We start from the raw sequence: 27,573 nt of genomic DNA on the forward strand, positions 1-27,573 counted from the left end.
CAAGCTCCACCTCCCATGTTCACACCATTCTCCTGCCTCAGCCTCCTGAGCAGCTGGGACTACAGGAGCCCGCCACCATGCCCAGCTAATTTTTTTGTATTTTTAGTAGAGACAGGGTTTCACCATATTAGCCAGGATGGTCTCAATCTCCTGACCTCGTGATCCACCCACCTTGGCCTACCTAAGTGCTGGGATTACAGGCGTGAGGCACTGTGCCCGGACCCTGGCCTGTATTTTTAACAGAGACAGTTTTGCCATGTTTGTCAGGCTGGTCTCAAACTTCTGACTTCAGGCAATCCACCCACCAGAGCCTCCCAAAGTGCTGGGATTACAGGCATGAGCCACTGTGCCCACCCACCTGTGTGATTTTAGAAACTGCAGACTCCTGGATTTTACTAACAGAAATTTGTATTTAGTTGGCTAGAATGAGCTTGGTAATACACAGTTTCAGTGCACACGCCAGGCAATTCTGATGCACACGGTCATGAAGCCCCACTCTGAGAGTCATGTTTTGGCCACCTGATTTCTAGTAAACAGGGTCTGGCAGGGAGATTTCTCATCTTGGTTATTATTTATTTAGAGTGTCTCACTCTTTCACAAGGCAGCAGTGTTATGGAAGGATCACAGCTCACTGCAACCGCTGCCTCCCAAGCTCAAGTGATCCTCCCACCTCAGCCTCTTAAGTAGCTAAGACTACAGATATGCGCCACCATGCTAGGCTAATTTTTGTATTTTTTGTAGACAGGATTTTGCCATGTTACCCAGGCTGGTCTCAAACTCCTGGGCTCAAGCAATCCACCTGCCTCAGCCTCCCAAAGTACTGGGATTACAGGTGTTGGCAACTGCATCTGGCTCCATCTTGGTTATTTACAGAGTTTCTTGCCTGTGAGCTTTCTCATTTTGAATAAGGGAAGTATCATAACTGGAAGCTTTTCCACATTTGTTAACATTCATAGGGCTTCTCTCCAGTATGAATTCTCTGCTGACTAGTAAGTTGACACCATTGGTTAAAGGCTTTCTCGCAGTGGTCACATTCATAGGGTTTCTCTCCAGTGTGTGTCCTCTCGTGTTTACTAAGGGTTGAGCGATCATTGAAGGCTTTCCCACAATCAGTGCATTCATAGGGCTTTCCTCCAGGATGTGTTCTCTGATGTTCAATGAGTTGCAACCGCTGGCTCAAGGCCTTAATACACATGTTGCACTGATAGCTCTTCCTACCAACATGTGTCCTCTGGTGCACGATGAGGGGAGACCTCTGGCTGAAAGCTTTCCCACAATGACTGCACTCCTAAGGTTTGTCTCCAATATGTGTCCGCTGATGCACTACAAGCTGACATCGCTGCCGGAAGGATTTCCCACAGTCACTACATTCGTAGGGTTTCTCTCCAGAATGAATTCTCTGATGGGAAAGAAGGTTAGAGCTCCCTGAAAAGGCTTTCCCACACTGACTGCACTCAAAAGGTTTCTCACCAGTGTGAGTTCTCTGATGCATCACAAGGTAGGAGCTCCTCGCAAAGGCTTTATTGCACTGATTGCATTTGTACGGCTTCTCCCCAGTGTGAATTTGCAGATGCCTGATGAGCTGAGTGCTTCGATTGAAGGCTTTTCCACACTGGTTACATTCATAGGGCTTTTCTCCAGTGTGAGTTCTTTTATGTGCAACTAACTGATAGCTTTGGCTGAAGGACTTTCCACAGTGGGTGCAATCGTATGGTTTCTCTCCAGTATGAATTCTCTGATGTATGACGAGGTTAGAGTTCCACCTGAAGGATTTCCCACATTCGATACACTGATACGGTTTTTCTCCAGTGTGAATTCGCTGATGTGTAATAAGTTTGGAACTCTGGGAGAAGGATTTCCCACACAGGTTGCACTCATAGGGCTTCTCTCCAGTGTGTGTCCTCTGATGTACGACAAGGTCATACTTCTGGCTGAAAGATTTCCCACACTGAGTACATTTGAAGGGCTTTTCTCCAGTGTGGGTTCTTTTATGTGTAACTAACTCATAGCTTTGGCTGAAGGACTTTCCACAGTGAGTGCACTCATACGGTTTCTCTCCAGTATGAATTCTCTGATGTACGATGAGGTTAGAATTCCACCTAAAGCATTTTCCGCATTCAATACACTGATACGGTTTTTCTCCAGTGTGAATTCGCTGATGCGTAATAAGTTTGGATCTCTGGGTGAAGGATTTCCCACACAGGTCACACTCATAGGGCTTCTCTCCAGTGTGTGTCCTCTGATGTATGACAAGGTCATAGCTCTGGCTAAAAGATTTCCCACACTGAGTACATTCGAAGGGCTTTTCTCCAGTGTGTGTTCTCTGGTGTATGAGCTTACAACAGCTGAAAGATTTTCCACACTGATTACACACAGATGGCTTCTCTGTAGTTGGAATGATGTTACAGTCAGAAAAAGATGAGGCCATGGGGAAGGCAGCACAGCATTCCTCACATCTGAAGGGGGTCTCTCCAGGGCCACTTCTTTCTGTTTGTACAAGGCACAGACTCTCAGAACAGGTTTCCCTGCACTCATCACACTCATACTGATTTTCCCAAAACGCACTGGCTTCTGTTCATTCAGAGACACACTGTGACTAAAGAGGTTTCCATAATCCTTACAGTCATCACTTTTCTGAAAAAGTCCTACTATGAAAACAAAGGGAGGAACCATAGTTGAGAGAGTCACCACCGACAATATATTCATAAGGGTTTTTCCTTTCCTGTTTCAATGTTTCCAAGTTTACTCAAGTAAATGCTCTGACGGAAAGCTCTAGCACACTGATGACTCTCACAGTGCTTCCCATCTGTTCCATTTTTCTCATGATTAATGAAAGCTGAATTTTGTTTCAACTCTTTAACTTGTGAGTTGGGCTTAGGGAAACCTGTACTTGTACATAATGTTGTAGGTAGAAGGCTTAAAGTAGAAGGCAGAGAATAACCTCCCCCAAGTTCAAGCTCACAATGTTCCCTTTGAGCTCACATGGTACTCTGAGGTGAGTATCATGAACCTCAAGGAGTTCTCCTGGTGTTCCCTTAACTGGTTGCTCTGAACTTGCACTTTTCCTAATGATACCAAACAGGGTGGCTCCTCCTGTACACTCCTGTACACTTCCACGTGGTGGGACACTTCTTCCCTAGCTCGATCTTTTTCAGAATTCAACCTATTCTCCTCAAGGGTAGCCTTCCAGTCTGAAAGAAATCCAAAATGCCTAAGTTACTGGAGAAGCATCAGAGGGGGAGGCGCAGAAGGAGACAACTGTTTAATGGAGGTGTCTCTGGTTTGTTTCCAAACTACAAACTGTAATCCATATGCAGGCTGTGAAAGGGAGGGATGGATCAGCAAACATGGTATCAGCGGTAAAGTGCAAAATACAAGCAAACATAATAAAGAAGTGACTAAGTAACACTAGTCCCCAGATAGAGGGCAGAAGAATAAGCAGGGAGGGGCCAGGTACAGTGGCTCACGCCTGTAATCCCAGAACTTTGGGAGGCTGAGGCAGGTGGATCACCTGAAGTCAGGAGTTAGAGACCAGCTTGGTCAACATGGTAAAACCCTGTCTCTAATAAAAATAAAAAAATTAGCCAGGTGTGGTGGTGGGAACCTGTAGTCTAAGTTCCACGGGAGGCCGAGGCAGGAGAATTGCTTGAGCCTGGGAAGTAGAGGTTGCAATGAACCAAGATTGCAGGAGCCACTGCATTCCAGTCTGGGTGAGAGAGTGAGACCCTGTCTCAAAAAAGAGAATAAGCAGGGAAGTGAAGATAAAAAGAGAAATCCACAGAATGAACTGGGTCTGCAGGATATAAAGCCATTAACCATTGCAAACTACATGTATGTTCTAAGCCCCTGGACTCTGTGAATGTGAACTTTTGGGAAAAAGGAACTGTCCAGATGTGATCAGCCTCCTGAGTAGCTGGGATTACAGGTGACTGTCACAACACCCTGCTAAAAATTTTAAAATGGGGATTTTTTTCTGGATTATCCGGGGTGGGGGGCTCTAAATGTAATCACAAGTATTCCTATGAGAGAAAGGCAGAGGGAGATTTGAAACGGAGGAGAAGGTGATGAGAAGACACAGCAGAAGGTATCTGAAGACTGGAAAGAATGCTGCAACCAACAGGAGAAGGAGTAGACAGAAATGTGTTTTCCATTTGGAGCATCCAGAGGGAGCACAACCGTATCAACATCTTGATTTTGATCCAGTGACATTGATTTTGGACTTGTGGCCTCCAGAACTTTTAGAGAATAAATTTGCATTGTTTTAAGCCAACAGGTTGGTGGTAATTTTTTACAGCAGCCACAGGAAGCAAACACAGACTCCTAACTGGTGCTTAGTCCTAGAATATCAGTTTCTGCTCCACTTCTGGATCTCATAATTGCATCTCAAACATCAACACTGACTTCATATTCTTAATGCACCAATTCTACCATTTCTTCAGGCTGCAAACAGAGAAAAAGTTATTTAAGCATTCCAGAATTGACTCAACAGACTCTCCAGAAAATACTGCATGGTCTCTGAAGCAGCATGGTCAGCATGACTGGCTGCACCTGGGCTCCACCGTTTGCCACTTCAGACAGGTCCTTAGCCTCTTAGAGGTTCATTTTCCTTGCTGTAGCCAGGAGTAAGAATGTTTAGCCTACAAGATTTATTTTGAGGCATCAATGAATCACTATGTGAGCCTCACACAGTGTCTGCCACTGACATTACAAAATATGGTTGATCTTGCCATCCTTGTTATTGTCCTGGTGGGGATTCCTCTCTGTTGAAGATATGGAGCCTCTAAAAATGAGTGGCAGATGCTCCCAGCTCAGGATCCTTGTCTAGGTCCTAAAGATCCCCAACTCTGCTTGTCACTCTGTTCATTATGTTTGCATGGCCACCATGGCCAACACTAGTGAGGCCTACCTCAAGTACCCATGCCTCACTCTCTGAGCACATGAGGACACAAGGATCCTTTGGCAACACATTAACTATACTCTGTGGCCATCCCTTGACTTCTGAGAGGATGTTTGCCTCCTCTCAATCAAAAGCTCTCTTCCCTCCTGGGCAAGATCCTTACGTGCACCCAGCAGCCCCACACCTGGTGCCCTCGCACCCAGCACTCCCACACCTGGTGCCCTTCACCCAGCACCCCACACCTGGTGCCCTGCCCAGCAGCCCCACACCTGGTGCCCTGCACCCAGCACCCCCACCTGGTGCCCTCACGCCCAGCAGCCCCACACCTGGGCCCTCGCGCCCAGCACCCCACACCTGGCGCCCTCGCGCCCAGCACCCCCACACCTGGTGCCCTCGCGCCCAGCACCCCCACACCTGGTGCCCTCGCGCCCAGCACCCCCACACCTGGTGCCCTCGCACCCAGCACTCTCACACTTGCACTGTCCTCATCCCAACTCTGTGGTTCCTCTGGGGAGTCACTGTGGAATCCCTCATGGGAGGATGTTTTCAAAAGAAACAACAGCCCAATGAAGGGTATTTGAGGATGAGAAGCAGGAAAGAAGTCACTGGGTGGCTGAGTTGTGTCCAGGTTTTGCCTGGCCATGGAAAATCAGGTGAAGGACGTTAAATATCTTGCAGTGGCTTCTCCATTAGGAACATGAAATGAGGAAAGGAGCTGTCCTTACAGGCCAGCCAAGAGGAATGGTCTATGCCAAACAGAATGACTGACAGTAAACAGAATCCAGAACGACATGACTGAGGTATGGTGTGCAGGGTATGGCCCAGGGAGGAGGGTAGATAAGTAAGCCTGGGTGCATCTTCAGAGGAAGAAATAACAGAGAGTTACAAGGAAGGAGGAGCAGGAAGACACGAGAAAAATTCAGATAAACTCAACTTCTTGTGAGAGGGTCGTGTGAAGATACACATGATGCATGTTGCTTAGCGAAAGCAGCCAGTCGGAAAAGGCTACATAGTGAATGACCCCAACTATGACATTCTGAAAAAGGCAAAACTATGGAGACAGGATAAAGATCAGTGGTTGCCAGTGAGGCAGGAGAATAGAGTCTGGGTGCGGGGAGCCTAAGGCTGATTCATGCTGACTTCATGAACTGAATCAAAAGGAAAACCCTAAATTTCCATACCCACGTAACAAAAGGATCAGAGGCTACTCCCTTTGCAACTCCCCCAGTTTTCTGTGTTGCAGATGAAAAACGGAAAGTGCCTCTGATTGGTCCCCTCCTGCAACCAATCAGATGTCTGCATAGAGCATACTTTGTAACTTCACTTCAGCCTCTGCTTGGTCACCTTCCACAACCAATCAGACTGGTCATGGGCCACTACTTCATAGGGTGTAAACCAACTAACCAATGGGAAACATCTAGAGGGTATTTAAACCCCAGAAAATTCTGTGACCAGTGCTTTTGAGCCTTGCTTGAGCCTGCTCCCACTCTGTGAAGTGTATTTTTGTTTCAATACATCTATGCTTTTGTTGCTTCTTTTGTTGCTTTGTGTGTTTTGTCCAATCCTTTGTTAAAAATGCCAAGAACCAGCCGGGCGCGGTGGCTCATGCCTGTAACCCCAGCACTTTGGGAGGCCGAGGTGGGTGGATCACGAGGTCAGGAGATCGAGACCATCCTGGCTAACATGGTGAAACCCCGTCTCTACTAAAAATACAAAAAAATAGTCGGGCCTGGTGGTGGGCACCTGTAGTCCCACCTACTGAGGAGGCTCAGGCAGGAGAATGGTGTGAACCTGGGAGGTGGAGCTTGCAGTGAGCAGAGATCATGCCACTGCACTCCAGCTTGGGCAACAGAGTGAGACTCCATCTCAAAAAAAAAAAAAAAAAAAAAAAAGTAAAAGAACAAAATGCCAATAACCTAGACACCCTCCACCGGTAACATTTGCTGAGCCAGCCAGGAGGTAGGCTCGAAGTTTGGGCTTTCTTTCTCTTCTCTTTTTGTTTTCCCTTTTCCATATAGGGGAACCCTTTTCTCTCTCTCTTTTTCCCTTTCCAACTTACGGACCCTTGGTGGACAGCACCTAAGCATGGAAGCAACTATAGGTTTCTGACAAGAGCCACTATCTGGTGAAACGGAAAGATTTCCGTGTGGAAGTGCCTGACTGCCACCACCCAGATCGGTTGAAGGACCTTAGTCCTTTTCTTTTTCTCTTTTTCAGAAAATCTTTCAGCTGCCGTTTCCTACTAGCTCCTTGGTAACTGAGGGCAGCTGGCCAGGGCCACCCACTGGTGCTGCCTGAGGGCCAAGGCATAAATGCGGATAGCTGCCCTGCCCAGAAGGGGAAAAGACTCTTTTCTCAATTTTCCGGTTATAGTCCCTGATCCCTATCTGTGATGCAACTGGCAGCGGCCGCTCGTCCAGGGCGAACTCACGCATGTTTCCGGTGACTTAAACCCTCTTTTCTTATGCAAAATTCTCCTTAAAGTTAGCCTGTAAGGGCAAAAGATAATGTATCTCATGCATTTGACTTACCTTCTCTTACTCGATTTATTTGACTGCCTGAAGACCTTTGGCATCCACAAGCTTCAGGAGACATTCTACATCTCAGACTTCCACTGAGGGGATCCCATAGCTTGATGGTCATTGCTTCAGCATCAATTTGCTTGCCCTGAATCTCACAGAAATTCTCAACCCCAGCCAGGCACAGTGGCTCACACCTGTAATCACTGCACTCTGGGAGGCCGAGGCAGGTGGATCACGAGGTCAGGAGATCAAGACCATCCTGGCTAACATGGTGAAATCCCGTCTCTACTAAAAATATAAAAAATTAGCCGGGCGTAGTGGCAGGCGCCTGTAGTCCCAGCTACTCGGGAGGCTGAGGCAGGAGAATGGCGTGAACCCAGGAGGCGGAGCTTGCAGTGAGCCGAGATGGGGCCACTGCACTCCAGCCTGGGTGACAGAGCGAGACTCCGTCTCAAAAAAAAAAAAAAAAAAAAAATTAGCCGGGCGTGGTGGCACATGCCTGTAATCCCAGCTACTTGGGAGGCTGAGGCAGGAGAATCACTTGAACCTGGGAGGTGGAGATTGTGGTGAGCTGAGATTGTGCCATTGCACTCCAGCCTGGGCAACAAGGGCGAAACTCCGTCTCAAAAAACAAAAACAAAAAAATTAGCCAGGTGTGGCGGTGTGCACCTGTAGTCCAAGCTACTAGGGAGGCTGACACATGAGAATTGCTTGAGCCGGGGAGGTGGGGACTATAGTGAGCCAAGACAGCGCCACTGCACTCCAGCCTGGGCAACAGAGTGAGACCGTATCTCAAAATATAAATAAATAAATATATTAATTAAAAACAAAACAAATCAAGTAAAGAGGCCTAAATGGTTGGGATGATGAACATGTTCTAGAACTGATTGTGGTGAGGGTTCCACACTCAGGGAAGACACTGGAAGCCATGAACTGCATACTTCGAATCGGTGAACTCCTTTGAATGGGTGAACTGCTGCAGAGAGCACCCAAGGAAGCTTCCTCCAAACCAGGCTCCCTCCTTGGCCCCTGGGGCCCTGCGGAGAGCTCTCTGTCCAAGCTTATTAAATGCTGAGCTGCTCAGCACAAGGTCTGCTCTTACCTCGGGGGGCCACCTGCTCTGCCCTGCACAGGCCCTCTTCTTGCTCCAGCTGAGAGATCACATCAGATTTGGAAAGGAAAAGCCCTGGTCAAAGATGGAAAAATGACTTGCTCCTCTGCTCAGAAACCAAGAACCGTGTCCTGGGTCCAAGCTTCAGCCCCTAGTGCCGTCCCGAGGAAACTCCCCACTGTTGGGACTACAAGTCACAAACCTGTCCCAGAGGCAGAATGAGGGGCAACCCCTGGGACCTGCTTCCAGTATCTTCCAGCCCATCCTAGAACACCCTTCAGAACTTGGTACAGCTTTGAGTCCTGGGGGTAGAACCTCCTTCCATGGGCACAGCCCCTTACCCAGGGAGACAATATGCTCCCAGGTCTCCAGTGTCACCTCTCGGTACAGTGTCCTCTGGGCCAGGTCCAGCTGTTCCCACTCCTCCTGTGTGAATGCCATAGCCACATCCTCGAAGCACACAGATGCCTGAAACAGGGCACTTGTTACTGCTCAGAGACCCCAGGTCCTCACGCCCTCATGGAGGTACCTGCTAAGGCCTAAATGTTGGTGTCCCCCCATAAAATTCATACATTGGAACCTAATACCCAGTGAGATAGTGTTAAGAGGTGGGGTCTTTACAAGGCAATTAATGTCCTCGTAAAAGAGGCTTGAGGGAGCCTGTGTTCACCTTCTACCATATAAGGACACGTAAAAGGTGCCATCTATGAGACAGCAGGCCCCAACCAGACCAACTCTGTTGACACATTGATCTTGGGACTAACCAGCCTCCAGAACTGTGAGCAGTAAATTCTGTTGTTTGTAAATTGCTCACTCTAAGGTATCTCATTATAGCAACCCGAACGGACTGGGACAGCTCCATGTATGTGGTCTGTACCGTTCCTTTTCTGGGCATCTCACCTCTTGCCAGTCACAGCAGTGGTCCTGATTTCTGGATTGGAAATGACAGGAACCCCACTAGGAGATCCTCACCCACTGCCTCTCTACAAAATCACAGATTCGAAATGAGGTAAGAAAGACACTCTAAATCAGGGGTGGGAAAACTGCAGCCTGTCGGACAAATCAGGGCTGTGGTGTGTTTTCAAAAGGCTAATGCTATAGAATGAACTGTGTTCCCCAAATTCACATGTTGAACCCTAACTCCCAAAGTGACTGTTTAAGAAGGTGATTGGCTGGGCACGGTGGCTCACGCCTGTAATCCCAGAACTTTGAGAAGCCAAGGCGGGCAGATCACGAGGTCAGGAGTTCGAGACCAGCCTGGCCAACATGGTGAAACCCTGTCTCTACTAAAACTACAAAAATTAGCCAGGCATGGTGGCACATGCCTGTAATCCCAGCTACTCTTCCTGGCTGCGGCAGGAGAATTGCTTGAACCTGGGAGGTAGAGGTTGTAGTGAGCTGAGATTGCGCCATTGTACTCCAGCCTGGGCGACAGAGTGAGACTCCATCTCAAGAAAAAAAAAAAAAAAAAAAAAAAAAAAGAAGGTGATTAAGGTTAACTGTTTAAGAAGATGATTGGGGGCCGGGCGTGGTGGTTCGCACCTGTAATCCCAATACTTTGGGACACCAAAGTGGGTGGATCACTTGAGGTCAGGAGTTCAAAACCAGCCTGGCCAACATGGTGAAACCCCATATCTACAAAAAATTAGCTAGGTGTGGTGGTGGACACCTGTAATCCCAGCTACTTGGGAGGCTGAGGCAGGAGAATTGCTTGAAACCAGGAGGCGGAGCTGCAGTGAGCCGAGATTGTGCCACTGCACTCCAACCTGGGCAACAGAGTGAGACTCCGTCTCAAAAAAAAAAAAAAAAAAAAAACAGAAGATTAAATGAGGTCATAAGGGTGGGACCCTAATCCAATAGAACTAGAGTCCTTATAAGAAGAGGAAGAGGCTGGGCATGGTGGCTCACGCCTGTGATTCCAGCACTTTGGGAGGCCGAGGCTGAAGCATCTCTTGAGTCCAGGAGTTTGAGACCAGCCTGAGCAACATGGCAAAATCCTGTCCCCACTAAAAATATAATAAATTAGTCAAGCATGCTGGTGCATGCCTGTAGTCCCAGCTACTGAAGACTACTGAGGCTGAGGTGGGAGGATCGCTTGAGCCCAGGAGTTCAAGGCTGCTGTGAGCCAAGATCACACCACTGCACTCCAGCCTGGGCAATAGAGGGAGATCCTATGTCAAAAAATAAAATAAGAAGAGGAAAAGACACTGGAGGTCATGCGTGCTATCTATCTCTCTCTCTCTCTCTCTCTCTCTCTCTCTCTCTCTCTCCCTCTCTCTCTCTCCTCACTACGTAAGGACACAGTGGGACAATGGCTGTCTGCAAGCCAGGAAGAGAGGGCCCTCACCATTTACAGGAGATTCTGCAGGTAGGTAACTACAGTGCTTTAAGGGGACACTGCCCCAGCCAGGGCTGTCCATGAGGATTGAGGGCCCAGTGTGGCTGTCGGGGTGTGGGGCTCAGCTCCATCCACCCTCAAGGGCCTGAGGAGCAACCACAAGCAAAATGTCGGAAGCATAGACCTGGCCTGGTGGAACAGTCACGGGAGACTTGCGCTGGGTCTAGTCCAGGGAGCTCTAGGCTCGTCCATGCTGGTGATGGGTGCCGTACTTTACTGCAGGGAGCTGGAGCGTTTCACTGGGAAGCACTGGCCAGCAGTGCGGAGCACTCCTGTGTGACAGCCTGCAGGGGCGGGTGCTATTCCTGGACCCATTTTACATCTGTGGAGACCAATGCACTTAGAGCAAAGACCCCCGACTCACCTGGGGTGGAACCAGTGTAGAACGTGCTTCCATTTCCTCCCTGCACCTGAAGAGGCTGCTGTGTAGAGGGCAGAGGTCCTCAGGAGACCAGTCTGGGGTGGAAAACAAGCAGAGATTCAGCCCCTCGGCTCCTGCACACCTCCAGGGCCAACACCCACCCTAGAGAACGCGGGGCTGGCCAGCGACAAGCAGGGCTTCCCAGGTGCAGGAATGGGCCTCATGCCTGGGTACAGACCTGGGCTACCTCAGACTCAGGGGATGTGCCCAGTCACATGCTGGGCGTTTCAGCTGTGAGCCTAGACACGCAGCAGCCCCCTCAGGAGTCAAGGGCAAGGAGGGGCATTTTTCCTATCATTTCGTGACTAAGGAAGGGAGGTGGAGGCCAGGTGTCTAAGTAATTGTACATTTAGCATATCACAATGGATCATAAGCTGTTTTCAGAAATGATGACAACGGGGGCGTGGGGACAGGAGGATGTGACACTCCCCAGCAGGGCGGCGCAGGGAACTTCCCTCGGCTCTGGGAGGGGATGTTGTCCAGGGATGCCCTCCCTCGGTCTCAGCTGGAAGTGCCAGGATGCTGCCTACTGCCAGTGCACGCCTGTCACCCTCTCTACTGAACTCAGTCACCAAACCCTTCATATCTTCTGCTTGTCTAATCCCCTTGCAGCAGTCACATCACTGTCCTACCGAGAGTTTGGCAAAAACCCTCCTGAATGTGGCACCAAACCCTTCCACACATCTGACTCCCATCGCCACATCGGCACTGAAGCACACCCTCTGCAGGCACCAACAGGTTACTTGACACCACTGAACATTCCAGAAACGCATCCTGTATCTCTGCCTTTGCTCATATGACTACGCTCGCTCAACCCGATGGTGCCTTTCATTTGCACAATGCTCTCTTTTCATGAAGAGCCTTGAACTCTGACCCCAAAGGTCAGCATGGTGGCTCATGCCAGGAATCCCAACACTTTGGGAGGCTGAAGCAGGCAGACTGCTTGAGTCCAAGAGTTCAAGACCAGCCTAGGCAACAGAGTGAGACCCCCTCTCTATAAAAATGTTAGCCAGCCAGGCGCGGTGGCTCACACCTGTAATCCCAGCACTTTGGAAGGCCAAGGCAGGCAGATCACAAGGTCAGGAGTTCAAGATCAGCCTAGCCAAGATGTTTAAACCCCGTCTCTACTAAAAATACAAACCTGTAATCCCAGCTACCCAGAAGGCTGAGGCAGGAGAGTGCCTTGAACCTGGGGGGCAGAAGTTTTAGTGAGCCGAGATTGCACCACTGCACTCCAGCCTGGGCGACAGGGTGAGACATTGTCTCAAAACACAAAACGTTAGCCGGGCATGGTCTGAGGCCCCAGCGACTGGTAGGGGTAGGGGCTGAGATGAGAGGATCGCATGAGCCCTAGAGGTCAAGATTGCAGTGAGCTGAGATCACACCGCTGGACTCCAGCCTGGGCAATGGAGCAAGACCCTGTCTCAAAAACAAAAAAAAGGGAAACAACTCCCATTTGGGCTAGAAAAGCAGATAAAGGCAGCCCCTGCAGATGCTGAACACTTATCATTCTCCCAGGTTTGAACGCTGGCATTTTTCTTGCCCCATATTCTCAGAAAAAAAAAAAAATTTCCCTGGAATATCAAGTATCAAGCCATGCATTGCAGAAATGCCGTATTTTTTAGGCAGTTCTCACCTTTCCCTTCAAAGGCTTGGGAAACTTCTTCCACCAGCATCACCTCCTGCAGATGTTGCGGTGCTGGGGACCCATTCTGGCCAGGAACACAGAGCCTAAGCATGGGCCACCTCGCAGCAGCCTCAACACTTCACCCCAGCGATGCTCTCGTTTCCCAGGCAAACTCTTCTGAGAACTCTCCCGCTCTCAAACACTTCTGGTGCCTGAGGCCTCCTTTCCTACGCTGAATTCTGCAGGAATACTCTCCCCCCTAGGCATGACCTTCGTGGCAGGTCCTAATCTCTCTTCCGAACAGACACATAACATTCTTCAGGCAAACCAAGCACTCAAGTCCTCCGAGACAAGTAGAAAGAGAGAGAGAGAAGTGAACAGCACATTCAGTGCTGAAACAGAAGACAAAGACAACACAATGCAAAGAACTGCATGCGACCTCAGTACCGGGGGAGGACAGACAAGGCACCAACACACACAAAAGAAATGGAACATAGGCCGGGCGGGGTGGCTCACGCCCGTAATCCCAGCACTTTGGGAGGTTGAGGCGGGCGGATCATGAGGTCAGGAGATAGAGACCATCCTGGCTAACATGGTGAAACCCCGTCTCTACTAAAAAATACAAAAAAATTAGCCGGCGTGGTGGAGGGTGCCTGTAGTCCCAGCTACTCGGGAGGCTGAGGCAGAATAGTGTGAACCCGGGAGGCAGAGCTTGCAGTGAGCCGAGATCGTGCCACTGCACTCCAGCCTGGGCGACAGCGAGACTCTGTCTCAAAAAAAAAAAAAAAAAAAGAAATGGAATGTGAATGATTAGAATTGCTATTAGATGACAAGTTTGGGGAGGAGGCATTCACACCCTACCAAAAAAGGTTTAAAGAATAACATAAGATACGACAAAATATTCAACTTGCAAGACTTAAGAGTTGGTGTGAGTTTGTACACATTTACCTGACTCCCAACATTAAACTTACTCAAAAGAACAAAGTGGGCCAGGCACAGTGGCTTACGCCTGTAATCCCAACACTTTGGGAGGCCAAGGTGGGAGTATCGTTTGAGCCCAGGAGTTCGAGAACTACCTGGGCAACACAGGGAGACCCTATCTCTACACACACACACACACTATATATATATATTTTAATTGGCTGGGCATGGTGGTGCATGCCTGTGGTCCCAGGTTCTTGTGAGGCTGAGGCAGGATGATTGCTTGAGCCCAGGAGGTTGAGATTGCAGTGAGTAGTGATCGTGCCACCACACCCTAGCCTCAGTGACAGAATGAGACCCTGTCTCAAACAACAACAATAACAAAACAAAAGAAAAGGAGAAAGAGAAAGAGAAGGAGAAAAAGAAAAAGAAAAAAATGACCCCTACTCCAAAAAGGTAAATGTTAAACCCATCATTCCATGATGCTGGAATGGTCACACTGCCACATCACACACACATCACAGGGAGTGTGCAGGGCTGGTTTAGCAAGCCTGGGTTGTCCACACCCTACGCTTTTTTTTTTTTTTTTTTTTTTGAGATGGAGTTTCACTCTGTTGCCAAAGCTGGAGTGTGGTGGCACGATCTCAGCTCACTGCAACCTCCGCCTCCTGAGTAGCTGGGATTACAGACGTGCATCACAATGCCCAGCTAATTTTTGTATTTTTTAAGTAGAGGTGGGGTTTCAGGATGTTGGCCAGGCTGGTCTCAAAAACTCCTGACCTCAAGTCACACCTATAATCCCAGCACTTTGGGAGGCTGAGGTGGGCAGATCATGAGGTCAGGAGATCGAGACCATCCTGGCTAACACGATGAAACCCCATCTCTACTAAAAATACAAAAAATTAGACGGGCGTGGTGGCGGGTGCCTGTAGTCCCAGCTACTCGGGAAGCTGAGGCAGGAGAATGGTGTGAACCCAGGAGGTGGAGCTTGCAGTGAGCAGAGATCGGGCCACTGCACTCCAGCCTGGGCGACAGAGCAAGACTGTCTCAAAAAAAGAAAGGTCTGATCCTTGACTGGCTGTAACCTCTGAGCCCTTGGGATAACCTGCCTGATAAAATGTCTTTGCCTGCCAGGGGCACTGGGCCATGGTGTATTAGTGGGATCTCTGGAGGGCCTGAGTAGCCAAAGTAATTTATATAGGCTCCATGCCTACAGAACAGATCCCTCAATAAAAAACCTAAGCACCAAGGCTTGGGTTAGCTTCCTGGTCTGCATGGTCGTTTGGAGAATTAAGCACTGTCTACGTAACTCCACTGGGAGCTGAATGAGCTGAATGCTGGTCCTGGTCTCTCCTGGACTCCAGCTTTTGTGCCTTTGCCCACCGTAAATTTTTTTTTTTTTTTTTTTGAGATGGAGTCTTGCTCTGTTGCCCGGGCTGGAGTGTAGTGGCGCGATCTTGGGTCACTGCAACCTCAGTCTCCTGGGTTCAAGCGATTCTCCTGTCTCAGCCTCCCAAGTAACTGGGACTACAAGTGCATGCCACCACACCTGGCTGATTTTTGTATTTTTAGTAAAGACACGGTTTCACCATGTTGGCCAGGCTGGGCTCGAACTCCTGACCTCGGGCGATTTGCCCACCCCAGCCTCCCAAAGTGCTGGGATTATAGGCGTGAGCCACCATGCCCGGCCTTGTAATTTTAATCTGTATCCTTTCAATGTACTAAACTGTAACTGAATATAAGAGCTTTTCAGAGTTCTGAGTCCATCTGGTCAACCTGAGAATGGTCTCAAGGACCCACACACAGTGAACGCCAGGCTTACTTAAAGAAACAGGCCTTCAGGAATTTTGAGAAAAGTGGGCCATTTCTTCACAGCAGTGGTCCTCAACTGGGGGCAGTTTTGCTTACAGGGAACATTTGGCCACGTTTGAAGACAGTTTCAGGAGTTTGGTGGGACTGGAGTGGCAAGGAGGTGTAGAAGGGGACAGCTACTGGCTGCCGTCTGGTGGGCAGAGGCTAGGAAGGTGTAAAACATTCTACAGCTCACGGGGCAGCCCTAGAGGATGATCTGGCCCCAAATGCTGACTGTGCTGAGCTGAGAAACTGCTTTACAGGGAGGAAGAACCTTGCCGGCAAGGCTGTGTCAGGCACAGGACTCTTCAGCCTGAGGCCAACCTCACACATCAGCACATGTGAAGAAAAACTGCAGCCGCAGAGCGCCCAGCCCTGTTTATTTTCACCACCTTCTCTTCCTGAACGCGAAGAACTCAGAGGCCAGTCAGGACACACTAACAGCAAAATGCTGAACACTCTTGCCTCCCCTGCACAAGGAGAAGAAGCTCGCCCTGATGCCACCAAACCTGCATCCTGTGTCCCCTCCCTGTTCTGCCTGTCCCTTTGCATGCTGATCAGGGCTTTGCAATTTTTTTTTTTTTTTTTTTTTTAATGTGACTGTAGTGGGTTGAATGATGGCCACATCCTAATCCCTACAACCTGTGAATATGTGACCCCACATGGAAAGAAGAGGCCCATGTTGAGGATCTTTAGATGGGGAGACTGTTGGGGTCACCCCTACAATGAGGGAGGTGGGAGGACCAGAGACAGAGGAGAAGTGACAACGCCGGGAGGCTCCTGAGCCAGAAACCCACACCCCACTCTGTACTGAGTGCACCGCAGACCCTCACGTACGCACTCCTCTGCCTGGAAGCCTTGACACTGATGCTCACACGTGTACTGAGAACATGGGGCTGAGCAGGGACAGGGGAAGTCCTTCCTCACCCCTCCTACGTTCTCTCCTCAAATTCAGCCAAAAGCCGGTGTCCCCGTCTTCCAGTCACCATGCGCCGCTCCACAAGCCTGCCCCGTGCCTGGCTCAGCCACTGTTTCTTGTGGGGGTTACCACAGTGGGTTCGATGGGGTCCTGCCTTTGACTTCTCTCCTCTCTCCCAGGAAGCCGCAGGGACACCACAGAATGAAGCTTGTGTCACAGAACCCCGTGGAGTGCCAGCTTTTCGCTGCCCTTAGGAAAAAGCCCAGATTCCTCCACAATCTCCAGAAATCCCTTCCCAGATTAAAATCTCAGCCAGGCGTGGTAACTCACACCTGTAATCCCAGCACTCTGGAAGGCCGAGGTGGGTGGATCACCTGAGGTCAGGAGTTGAAGACCAGCCTGACCAACACGGTGAAACCCCTTCTCCACTAAAAATACAAAATTAGCCGGGCGTGGTGGTGCATGTCTGTAATCCCAGCTACTCAGGAGGCTGAGGCAGGAGAATCGCTTGAACCCAGGAGGCAGAGGTTGCAGTGAGCTGAGATCGTGCCATTGCACTCCAGCCTGGGCAACAAGAGAAATTTAAAAAATCTGCAGACACTCACCACAGACCTTGTGACGTCTGTCAGTCTCGTGGAACACCTTCCAGCTCCCCGGCCCCGCAACGCCCCACCTCCAGACGCTTCTCTATCCTCGGGTGGCTCCACACCTTGCTGCCTCCCCAGGCCCTGCCTCCATGCCGAATACGGGCCATGCCAACAAAGCTCCAGGCTTCTGGCACAGGTCACACACTGGGGTGTCTGCTCCACTCCAATAGCATTTAAGACACAAAACGAAAATATGAGGAAGACAGGGAAGATAAAAAGCAGCTTGGAAGTCTCCATGGATGAGTGGGGAAAAAAAGCAAAATGAAGGTGGGTGTGGGGGTCCTACCTGTAGCTGCAAGGGCCCCTTGGACAGCTGGCAGGGCAAGGGTCTGGCTCCGTCAGCCCATGAGGTGAGCCACCCTCCAGGCCAGGCTGTGCCTAACACTAGGCCCCAAGATGAAATCAGAGCCACAGCACTCGCAGAGGCTGCCAGGACCAGCAAGCTGCCGGCCGGGAGCGGCTCAGTGTCTTGTGGCCCTTGTAACCAATTTCCACAAAATTGTTGGCTTAAGATGAACAGAACCTTGAGGCCAGGCATGGTGGCTCACGCCTGTAAACTTTGGGCAGCTGAGGTAGGCGGATTGCTTGAGCCCAGAAGATCAAGACGAGCCTAGGCAACATGGCAAGACTCCATCTCTACAAAAAATACAAAAATTAGCCAGGTGTGGTGGCGCACACCTATAGTCCCAGCTACCTGGGAGGCTGAGGTGGGAAGATTGCTGAAGCCTGAGAGCGGAGGCTGCAGTGAGCCAAGATCACACCACTGCAATCCAGCCTGGGTGACAGAGTAAAACCCTATGTGAGAAAAAAAAAAAAAAAGGTAAAAAGTTTCATAGAATGAGGCCAGGTGTGGTGGCTCACTTCTGTAATCCCAGCACTTTGGGAGTCCAAGGTGGGTGGATCACTTGAGGTCAGGAGATCAAGACCAGCCTGGTTAACATGGTGAAACCCTGTCTCTACTAAAAATACAAAAAATTAGCTGGGCGTGGTGGCACGCACCTGTAGTCCGAGCTACTTGGGAGGCTGAGGCACGAGAATTGTTTGAACCCAGGGAATGGAGGTTGCAGTGAGCTGAGATCCTGCCACTGCACTCCAGCCTGGGCAATGGAGAGAGACTCTGTCTTAAAAAAAAAAAAAAAGTTTCACAGAACGATACACACACACAAATGGAGACTTAAAAATGCTAAATAAGGTCTACAGTCTAAGTAACAATACGTATCAATGTCAAAGTTCTCCTTGTGAAAGATGTCACTTTCCAGAAAAGCTGGGTGAAGGGCACACAGGGTACTCTGTACTATTCTGCAGCTTCCTATAAGCATATATTTCAAAATGATGCGTTTTGTTTGTTTCTGTTTTCTTTCTTTCTCTCTCTCTTTCTCTCTTTCTCTCTCTCTCTCTCTTTCTTTCGAGACAGAGTTTCGCTCTTGTTGCCCAGGCTGGAGTGCAATGGCATGATCTCGGCTCACTGCAACCTCCGCCTCCTGGGTTCAAGTGATTCTCCTGCCTCAGCCTCCTGAGTAGCTGGGATTATAGGCACGTGCCACCATGTCCGGCTAATTTTGTATTTCTAGTAGAGACAGGCTTTCTCCATGTTGGTCAGGCTGGTCTCAAACTCCCAACCTCAGGTGATCCGCCTGCCTCGGCCTCCCAAAGTGCTGGGATTACAGGCGTGAGCTACCACGCCTGGCCTATGAAGTTGTTTTTTAATCACACAAATTTTAAAGTTAATTTATTTTTTAATTGACAAATACAAACTGTATATATTTGTCATGTACAATATATTTAGAAATACATATGCACTATAGAATGGCTAAATTGAGGTAATTAACATATGCATTCACATACTTTTTTGTGGTGGGAATATTTTACTTACTTAGCAATTTTCAAGCATATAAGAGATTATTAACTATAGCCACCATGATGTATAAATCACACAAATTTTAGGTTCATTGCATAAAAAGGCAAAGATGCAGATAGCTAAAAGTAAAAATAATAAATAATCCAACATCTTAAGAGACAGCCACTGTTACTATTTTGTGCCTACCGTCATGTGCCCCGTAATGACGTTTTGGTCAGTGACAGACCGCATATACGATAGTGGTCCCATATGATTACAATGGAGCTACCCTATACGGGGTGGGCCATTTTTTATCTTTTATACCACATTTTTACCGCACCTTTTCTATGTTTAGATATATTTACATATACAAATTCTCACCATTGTGTTATAGTTGCCTATAGTATTCGTTACAATAACATGCTGCGTAGGTTTGCAGCCTAGCAGCAAGAGGCTGTACCACATAACTTGTATGTGTATTAGACAATAACCACATAGGTTTGTGCGAGCACGCCGGTGATGTTCACACAACAAAGTCACCTGATGACACATTTCAGAACATATCCCCATTATTATTGACAGGTAACTGCATGTCCTTTGAGAAATCTTCACTAAAACAAACAAACAAAAAACAACAAGAAGAGAGAGAAATCTTCCTGTGTCAATACACACATGTTCACTAATCACCATAATGTGTTTCTAGAAAAATGCGATTATAATGTAAACACTCTTTTGAAATTAGCACCACAAAGTATCTCCCAATGCCAATAAACAATTTTTGTAATAGCTGTAATCACTGTAATAGCTGAATTTGATGAATGGACTGTAGTTTATTAATAGTCCCAGCTTTAAAGAGTTTAATGTTTCTGAATATTTAGGACTTTTCCAAATTTCACCCTCACATCAGCCCTATAATGGCCACTCTTGCTTTCATACATGCCTGCCTTTCTGCATGTGTATGTTTAGGTTAAATATTCAAAAGCAGAATTGCCAGACAGCTCGCAGAATGCTGCACGCAGGTACACATGCAAAGGGAAGAACTGCTCCTTGAGCTATCCTAACACAATAAGAGAGGAAATGCAGCAGTGTCACCATCAACAATGATTAACTCTGGGCTCGCTCCAAGTGCCAGCCTCCAGGCCAGGGATGTAAGTGCGACCCAGACCCAGCAAGGGCATAACCCTGGCCTGTGGGGCCTTTTCCCAGGTAGCAGGGAGGCCACATGGGCAAACAGGTAAGAACAATGAAGTGCAGTCAGCATTGGATGAAGGAAAGCCTACAGTTCTAGGCCCCAAGATGAGGTTAAGGGAGGGGAGGCACTCCAATGCATAGGCAGAGGCTTAGGCAGATTGGAAACCTCACCCCAGAGATTGGGAAGACCCTGGCCCATCCTGTGACCTGAACATAGAGAAAAGCAAGGGCCACAGCTAGAGAAAGTCCCATACAAGTTTAGATTATATCTCAGAGAGAGAGAAGGCATTGCTGGGCTTATGTAGATGTTGGCAGGCTGGAGAATGGACTGTGGGGAGTAAAGGTGGAATAAGGAGAAGTGGCTATCACCAAAGGCCAAGACTCAAGGGACAGCAAAATGGAGAGAAGTGGGCAGATTCATTCTCTACATTGGAAGTATAATCAGTTATGCAATAGAATTGGGAGTGGAGGCTCAATAATGACATCTCTTTCTAGAATCAAGAACTTGGGAAAGTTTATATCTTTTCCCAGAGTGAACAAGAAGGAGGAGGGGAATCAAGACATGTTAAGGCTGGACACAATTTCCAAGTGGGAATGTTACACAGGCAGTTACCTTTGCCAGCCTGAAGCCCAGAGAAGGAATTGGGGCACCACAATAAAAATATTTAAGTCCATGAGACTCAGCAGCGCTTAAACTAAACAGGAACAATCAAGTTACAGAGAGGGAACAAGACCCAGGACCAAGGGAACTCAATGATTTACAGATCTAATAAAGGAGGGGCCTTGTGTACACAGAAGAAAATCTGGGTCTTTAAATTTTCCGTGGGCAGAATATATTACAGACAGAAGTGTGTAGATAAATCTATAAATAATCCACCGTGACATCATACTTAAAATAATTTATTATACTCTATTTTGTCTTCCTGATCAAATTCTAAGACATGTGTTGAAGTTTCTCATATAGTCCTTCTCATATTTCCTTTAAGTACACAATTTTTGTTTTTTATCTATGCTATGGTGTCTGGTCCATGAACACTCAAGATTAATGTATCTTCTTCCTATAGCCTTTTATCACTAAAGAAGTGATAATACCAGGTCTTAATCCTGTAATCATGCCTGTAATCCCAGCACTTTTGGAGGCTGATGTGGTTTGGCTGTGCCCCCACCTATATCTCTTCTTGAATTGTAGCTCCCATAATTCCCACGTATCATGTTGTGGGAAGGACTCAGTGGAAGGTAACTGAGTCATGGGGACAGGTCTTTTCCTTGCTGTTCTTGTGACAATCTCACAAGATCTGATGCTTTTATAAAGAGGAGGTGCCCTGCATACACCCTCTTGCCTGCTGCCACGTAAGGTGTGACTTTGCTTCTCCTTTGCCTTCTGCCATGATTGTGAGACCTCCCCAGCTATGTGGAACTGCGAGTCAATTAAACCTCTTTCCTTTATAAATTACCCAGTCTTGGGTATGTCTTTTTTTTTTTTTTTTTTGAGATGGAGTCTCACTCCGTCGCCCAGGCTGGAGTGCAGTGGCACGATCTCAGCTCACTGCAAGCTCCGCCTCCCAGGTTCACGCCATTCTCCTGCCTCAGCCTCCAGAGTAGCTGGGACTACAGGCGCCTGCCACCACGCCCAGCTAATTTTTTTTTTTTTTTTTTTTAATAGAGACGGGGTTTCACCATGTTAGCCAGGATGGTCTCAATCTCCTGACCTTGTGATCTGCCCGCCTCGGCCTCCCGAAGTGCTGGGATTACAGGCGTGAGCCACCGCGCCCGGCCCAGATATGTCTTTATTGGCAGCATGAGAACAAACTAATACAGAGGTCAAAGCAGGAAGACTGCTTGAGCCTAGGAGTTGGAGACTAGCTTGGACAACAAGGTGAGACCAAGTCTCTACAAAAAAATAAAAAAGTTAGCTAGGTGTAGTGGCGTACACTTGTAGTCCCAGCTACTGAGAAGGCTGAGGTGGAAGGATCACTTGAGCCAGGAGGTCAAGGCTGCAGTGAGCTGTGATGGTATCACTGCACTCCAGCCTGGGTGACAGAGTGAGACCCTGTCTCAAAAAAAAAAAAAAAAAGAAAAAAAAAGAAAAAAAGATAAAAGTGTCTTAATGCTGTTGCACTAAAGGTCTACTTTATCTGATATTACCTTGCCACCCATTTCCTTATTTGTTTTCACTGATGGATCTATCCTCATCCCACCACCTGTGTGTCAAACCCTGGATCATCTGACTCTTCTAAGTACAGCGTATCTTTAACTTTTTATTTTCAATTCAATTTCAAAATGTCTACTAAAACAGAGTTCTACCCATCACATTTACTGTGAGAACGTCTTATTTCTGCCATTACATATTATATTTTCTATTACTTTTCAAGTTCAAGACCAGCCTGGACAACATGGCAAAACCCTGTCTATACTAAAAAAATTAAAAAATCATCTGGGCATGGCGGCACACGTCTGTAGTCCCAGTAACTTGGGAGGCTGAGGCATAAGAATCGCTTGAACCCAGGAGGTGGAGGCTGCAGTGAGCCGAGGTCATGCCACCATTCCAGCCTAGGTAACAGGCTGCAAAAAAAAAAAAACAAAAACAAAACACCAGGACTATTTTCTGAACTTGACAAAATATTTAAGCTTCTTTAATGAAAATAAAGACCTATGAGAAAGAGAGGTGACAGTCACAAACAGATAGTTCACAATAAAATAAACTGCATGGCTGAAAAATGTACAAAGCTGCTCTGTATTAAAGACATATAATCCCAGCACTTTGTGAGGCCAAGGCAGGAGGCTCTCTTGAGGCCAGAAGTTCAAGACAAGCCTGGGCAACATGTGAGACCCCGTTTATAAAAAAAATAATAATAATGAATACATGAATCAAAATACACTGGGGCCTATGATCTCAGCCTCCTTCCCTAGCAAATGCCCCAGGCCTTCCTACCTTTCAAAACCCACTGACCACTCAGGCTGTACTTCCTACAGGCCAGGCACTGTACCCTGTTCTCTGCCTGAATTCATGCATTTGATCTTCCTTGTAACCCCACAAAGACCCTGTTTTCTGAATGAGGAAACCAAGGCAGAAAGAACTTGAGTAAAACTTAACTGAGGCCTCGTGGCTGGGGAGTGAGAAGGTAGGAGCTCCATAGCTCATGGCCCTAAGCACACTACCACTCAGGCTCCCAGCCTCCCCATCTGGTACACCCCACCCCAGCCCAGCCCAATGCCCCTGTTCTTTTTCTTAGCATCCTTGGCCTGAGGCCCACCTCTTGGCCTCTCTGACCTGTTTGTTCTGTGCAATCTGCCCATGCCCTTGACTGCACTCTCTGCCCAACCCTGCTAGTTTCTGAGTCCTGGGTGGTATAGGAGTTCAGGAACACCAGTATCCACTCAGTCACTATCCCCTTACAGCTGCAAGTTCATGCTCTCACTCCCTACTTCAGTCCCCTCCCACCACTGTCCTCTCTGTGCAGACAAATTGGCCTTTTAATTCACTCCAAGGGATGACTCTGGACTCTTTCAACTTCCTGGCACACAAACTCCTGCAAGCCTGCACTCATTAGTAGCTCCCTTCAAATTCTGAGGTGAGATGTCTTCTCTCTGGTCAAGATGAATCCATATCCCAGTGCCCCACTCCCTGCCTCTTCTCCTCTCAGGTGAGGCCTGAACAGAGTGACCAGCACTCTCAGTTTCCCCTCCTCATCTTGCCCATCCCTGCTCTGCTCTCTCACTCCCAAACACACACACAAACACAAATGTAGAGCACATCCAAGAGGTCTGCCCAATATTTTATGTGATACTATCTTGTCCTGATGCTCCTGGCCTTCCCTAGGGAATCTCTCACTGCCTGTGTCCATCTCTGCTCTCTAACCCTGTCCTTCCTTGTCTGGAGGCATCCAAGGGCGAGGGCTGAGAACACTCACTTTGCAATCTGCTTTCAAAGTACTGGCTCCATTACCTGCCGCTGTAGGACTCTCAACGGGCCTCTTTAACCTCTCCAGGCCTCAGTTTCCTCATCGGTAGACATCTGGAAAAACAGCAAGACCTGCCTTGTGAGGATGCTAAAAGAATTAATTGAGTTGCATTTACAGAGCTTAACATTGTGTTGACCTGCAAAAGGGGCACAACAGATGTATTCACAGTGATTATACTTGGACATAAAATTCGCCATCTGTTCCTCATACTGGATCTGTATGGTGGCTGATCTGGCAGAAGTCCCTCTGGCTGCAGGGCTGGGGAGGGAGTTGCTTTCTCTTTCCTTTTCCAGTTTTCTCCTTCCCTGCCTGTGGGGTGACGTTTCCAATCTGCTCTAGGTTACGTGTCCAGCCCAAACCTCCTGGGCTTCCTGCCACTGCCATTCCCTCCTCCACATTCAGCCATGTCACCCACATGCTCCTCAACTCCCATGCAGAGACTGACCAGGCATTCCACATCTTCCTTGCACTGTGACTTCTACCCTGGCTCCACGCTGGAAACAGAAACACAGTCTTCCTCCACTCCTTCCTGTCTTTTGGCATCCCTCCTTACGCGGAGTCATTTCCGCAATCAGACGTTTCCCTACTCTCTTAGACTCTGAAATCCAACACCATGCCTTCCTCATTAGCACTGCCTTGTACGGTCCCCATCAAATATCACCTAACACAAATGGAACCCCGATCCCTCACTTACAGGCGTTACATACACATCCCATCCTGTTCACATCTGTAGTCTCTCTATGGGGTGCACCAGCATCGCTTAACCACCGCAGGCCCCCAACACCCCAGTTACCCCTGCCCTGCCTGGACTGGCCTTAATCTTCTGTTCACTTGGAAAATACACGTGTTCTCTTCAAGGTTCAAGCTTCACGTACCATTGGAAGAAAACGTGTCCGCGTCTAGAGCTGGGATGACCTCTGGGGTCCAAGAGGCGCCACCTGCCTGGTGCCGCTGTGCCAGGAGGCTCTTAGCTGCCACCTGTGGATAAGCCGCAGATGATGAGCTGAGGGAGGAAAAATGAGCCGGGAGAGGCCCGCTGGGTCGGCAGCCCCAGAGCTCCAGACGCCGGCTTGAATCCCCAGCCCCAGCAGCCCTCGACCCAGGCCCCCTCTGTCAGGAGGGCCCACCCAGTCCCACCCCCCTGCCCGTACTTGCGAGGGGTCCGGCCCTATCAGTTCCCTCCCAGCTCTGCAGCAGGAGAGCGTCCCGACAAGCTCAGACACAGCCGGGCGCTGCTGCAGGGGAAACCTGACTGGACCGGCCTTCCCTGTCCCTGAGGCCGGAGAGATCCCGATCCCATCAGGCCCCTGCTCTTGCCCGGCCTCGCCGCATGAGGGACCCCCGCAGGCCCTGCTCGTTTCTCCGGCACGCCCAGGTCACTTGGGGCGGCTCTGGCCTGGTCCTGCGCTCCGACCGCACCCGGCTAACAGTGAAACCTCCGCGCCAACCTTGAGGCGGCCAGACTCACCTGCACGCACCGGGCAATGGCGGTGCTTCCGGTGGCCGGCGGACGTGCCCGCGCTCCGCGCAACGAACAACTCCCAGAAGGCCGCGCGCCGGTGGCCGTTGCTCCCACAGGCATAGTCATTGCCGGCGGGAGCATGGAGCCCCGCGGCGGCGAGACGAGCTTTTTCATGTGTTCGCGACTAGCATTGTGGCTTAGGGAGTTGCTTCCCGCGGCTCTGCTCCTTGGAGCGCCTGTCCCCTCCCCCTTGAACTGGCCATGCTGGTTCTCATCCAGCAACCGAAGCGGAGACTGGAGGCGGCGCCCGGCGTCCAGGGCGGAACTAGCGCCTATGGGGCTCGGCGCTGTCATCTCGGGGGCCTTCCCGGCGCCTTGCCCTGCTGGGGAGAGAGACCAAGACTGCGCCATGAGAACAGTCCAAGGCCGTTAACCGGGAGCCCAGGGGCAAGGGCGCTCGCCAACATCTGCGCCTGTGGAAGGACTTGGGGACAGCCTGGGCGTGGGGACGCGTCCTAGTGACAGAAACAAAGCCCCAGGAGTGCCCTGCTTGGAGCATTCCGAGTGGAAGCCGGAAGCACGCTAACTGGAGGCGATTCGTCCTAGGTGATTGCCCAGTCGAGCCTATTTGGCTTTCTGTGGGAGCTCCTAAGTGGGACAGGGGAAAAAAATAGGGAGGCTGGCAGTTAGTGACCAAGTTCTGTTTCGTACCTATTGCTGCAGAAGTTGTGGGACAGAGTTCTGTTATTATAAATGGTCTGATGTTCAGTCTCAGTGCGTTGTGGGGCTCAGTGTCTGAGACCCACCACCGCCTGACCCGTCCTGGCTCTTCAATGAGGGAGACCACAGGAAACTTTCCTACGAAGGCCAGATGGGCGGGAACCACTGTGGCTCAGGCATCTTCCGCTCCTGGACTGTGCTTTTGTGTCTGGGGTGCATTTGTGACTAGCCTTCCTTGGCTTGACTATCTTGTGGCTGACCTTGTCGACAGCTTTACCCAACAGTCATCACCTTTTTACTTGCTTATTTTCATATCTGGCTAGCACGACCCTGCAATTTTTAGATTCTTCCAGGAAATCTAGAATCTAACTCCCTAAGGGAGGATCTTGATGGATTCTAAGCTAATCAGAATGGACTCAAGCCTCTTGCTGTGTGAATTAGGCAAGGATATTCTGGCCAAGGAGAAATAAGGCTGCTAGGGGTTTCCTGGAAAGGTTCCCTCAGTCTTTTTTTTTTTTTTTTTTTTTTTTTTTTTTTTTTTTTTTTTTTTTTTGTGAGACGGAGTCTCGCTCTGTCCCCCAGGCTGGAGTGCAGTGGTGCGATCTAGGCGTGCACTGCACGCTCCGCCTCCCGGGTTCACGCCTTTCTCCTGCCTCAGCCTCCCAAGTAGCTGGGACTACAGGCGCCCGCCACCACGCCCGGCTAATCTTTTGTAATTTTTTTTTAGTAGAGACGGGGTTTCACCCTGTTAGCCAGGATGGTCTCGATCTCCTGACCTCATGATCCACCCGCCTCGGCCTCCCAAAGTGCTGGGATTACAGGCGTGAGCCACTGCTCCCGGCCGGTTCCCTCAGTCTTAAAAGTGGACATAAGATAGCAATGTGCCTTCTTTTGCCCCTGGACAGTGATGTCTGTATGTGATGTGTAGGACAATTACAAGCACACTGGCACCATGAGGAAGCCAGCCCAGGAGGTAAAGGCAACATGGCACAGCAGAAAAATGGAAAGAACCAGTATCCGTGATGGAATGAATCCCCTTTTTGCCACTGAATCAACATTGCCTATGCTCACCTCAGGGACTTTTCAT

General features: G+C 49.1%; 2 protein-coding genes across 8 annotated transcripts; both read right to left on the reverse strand.

The window, feature by feature from the left end:
• Window positions 1-390: 390 nt before the first annotated feature.
• On the reverse strand, window positions 391-2,453 carry LOC115836896 (zinc finger protein 271-like). Its single transcript, XM_030819450.1, is given in 1 exon segment — window positions 391-2,453. A coding segment is annotated over 1 exon segment (1,485 nt). The 5' UTR covers window positions 2,429-2,453; the 3' UTR covers window positions 391-943.
• Window positions 391-25,803, reverse strand: LOC100580466 (zinc finger protein 544). Of its 7 annotated transcripts, XM_030819458.1 has the most exons (6): window positions 25,773-25,803; window positions 25,180-25,282; window positions 24,254-24,357; window positions 11,293-11,384; window positions 8,872-8,998; window positions 391-3,191 (listed from the first exon to the last, which is right to left on the reverse strand). In XM_030819458.1, exons 4-6 carry the CDS (start codon window positions 11,323-11,325, stop codon window positions 2,959-2,961), a joined length of 393 nt encoding a protein of 130 aa, XP_030675318.1. In that variant the 5' UTR covers window positions 11,326-11,384; window positions 24,254-24,357; window positions 25,180-25,282; window positions 25,773-25,803; the 3' UTR covers window positions 391-2,958. The 7 variants fall into 7 exon arrangements, with proteins under 7 accessions (XP_030675318.1, XP_030675319.1, XP_030675313.1 ...); XM_030819459.1 differs by lacking the exons at window positions 24,254-24,357; window positions 25,180-25,282; window positions 25,773-25,803 and adding exons at window positions 8,522-8,570; window positions 12,986-13,213 and having other exon boundaries at window positions 391-2,487; XM_030819453.1 differs by lacking the exons at window positions 24,254-24,357; window positions 25,180-25,282; window positions 25,773-25,803 and adding exons at window positions 8,522-8,605; window positions 12,986-13,213.
• Window positions 25,804-27,573: the final 1,770 nt, after the last annotated feature.

The sequence above is a fragment of the Nomascus leucogenys genome, chromosome 10 (genome assembly GCF_006542625.1).
Source record: "Nomascus leucogenys isolate Asia chromosome 10, Asia_NLE_v1, whole genome shotgun sequence".
NCBI classification, from domain to species: domain Eukaryota; kingdom Metazoa; phylum Chordata; class Mammalia; order Primates; family Hylobatidae; genus Nomascus; species Nomascus leucogenys.

Coding starts and splice junctions, on each gene's coding strand:
- LOC100580466 (XM_030819453.1), bottom strand. CDS start 13,088: ATGCTTAGGCTCTGTGTTCCTGGCCAGAATGGGTCCCCAGCACCGCAA. Junction 11,385..12,985: donor CCAAGCCTTTGAAGGGAAAG/GTGAGAACTGCC, acceptor TTTCCACCCCAG/ACTGGTCTCCTGAGGACCTC. Junction 3,192..8,521: donor AGAGCAGGTGGCCCCCCGAG/GTAAGAGCAGAC, acceptor GATTTCTTTCAG/ACTGGAAGGCTACCCTTGAG.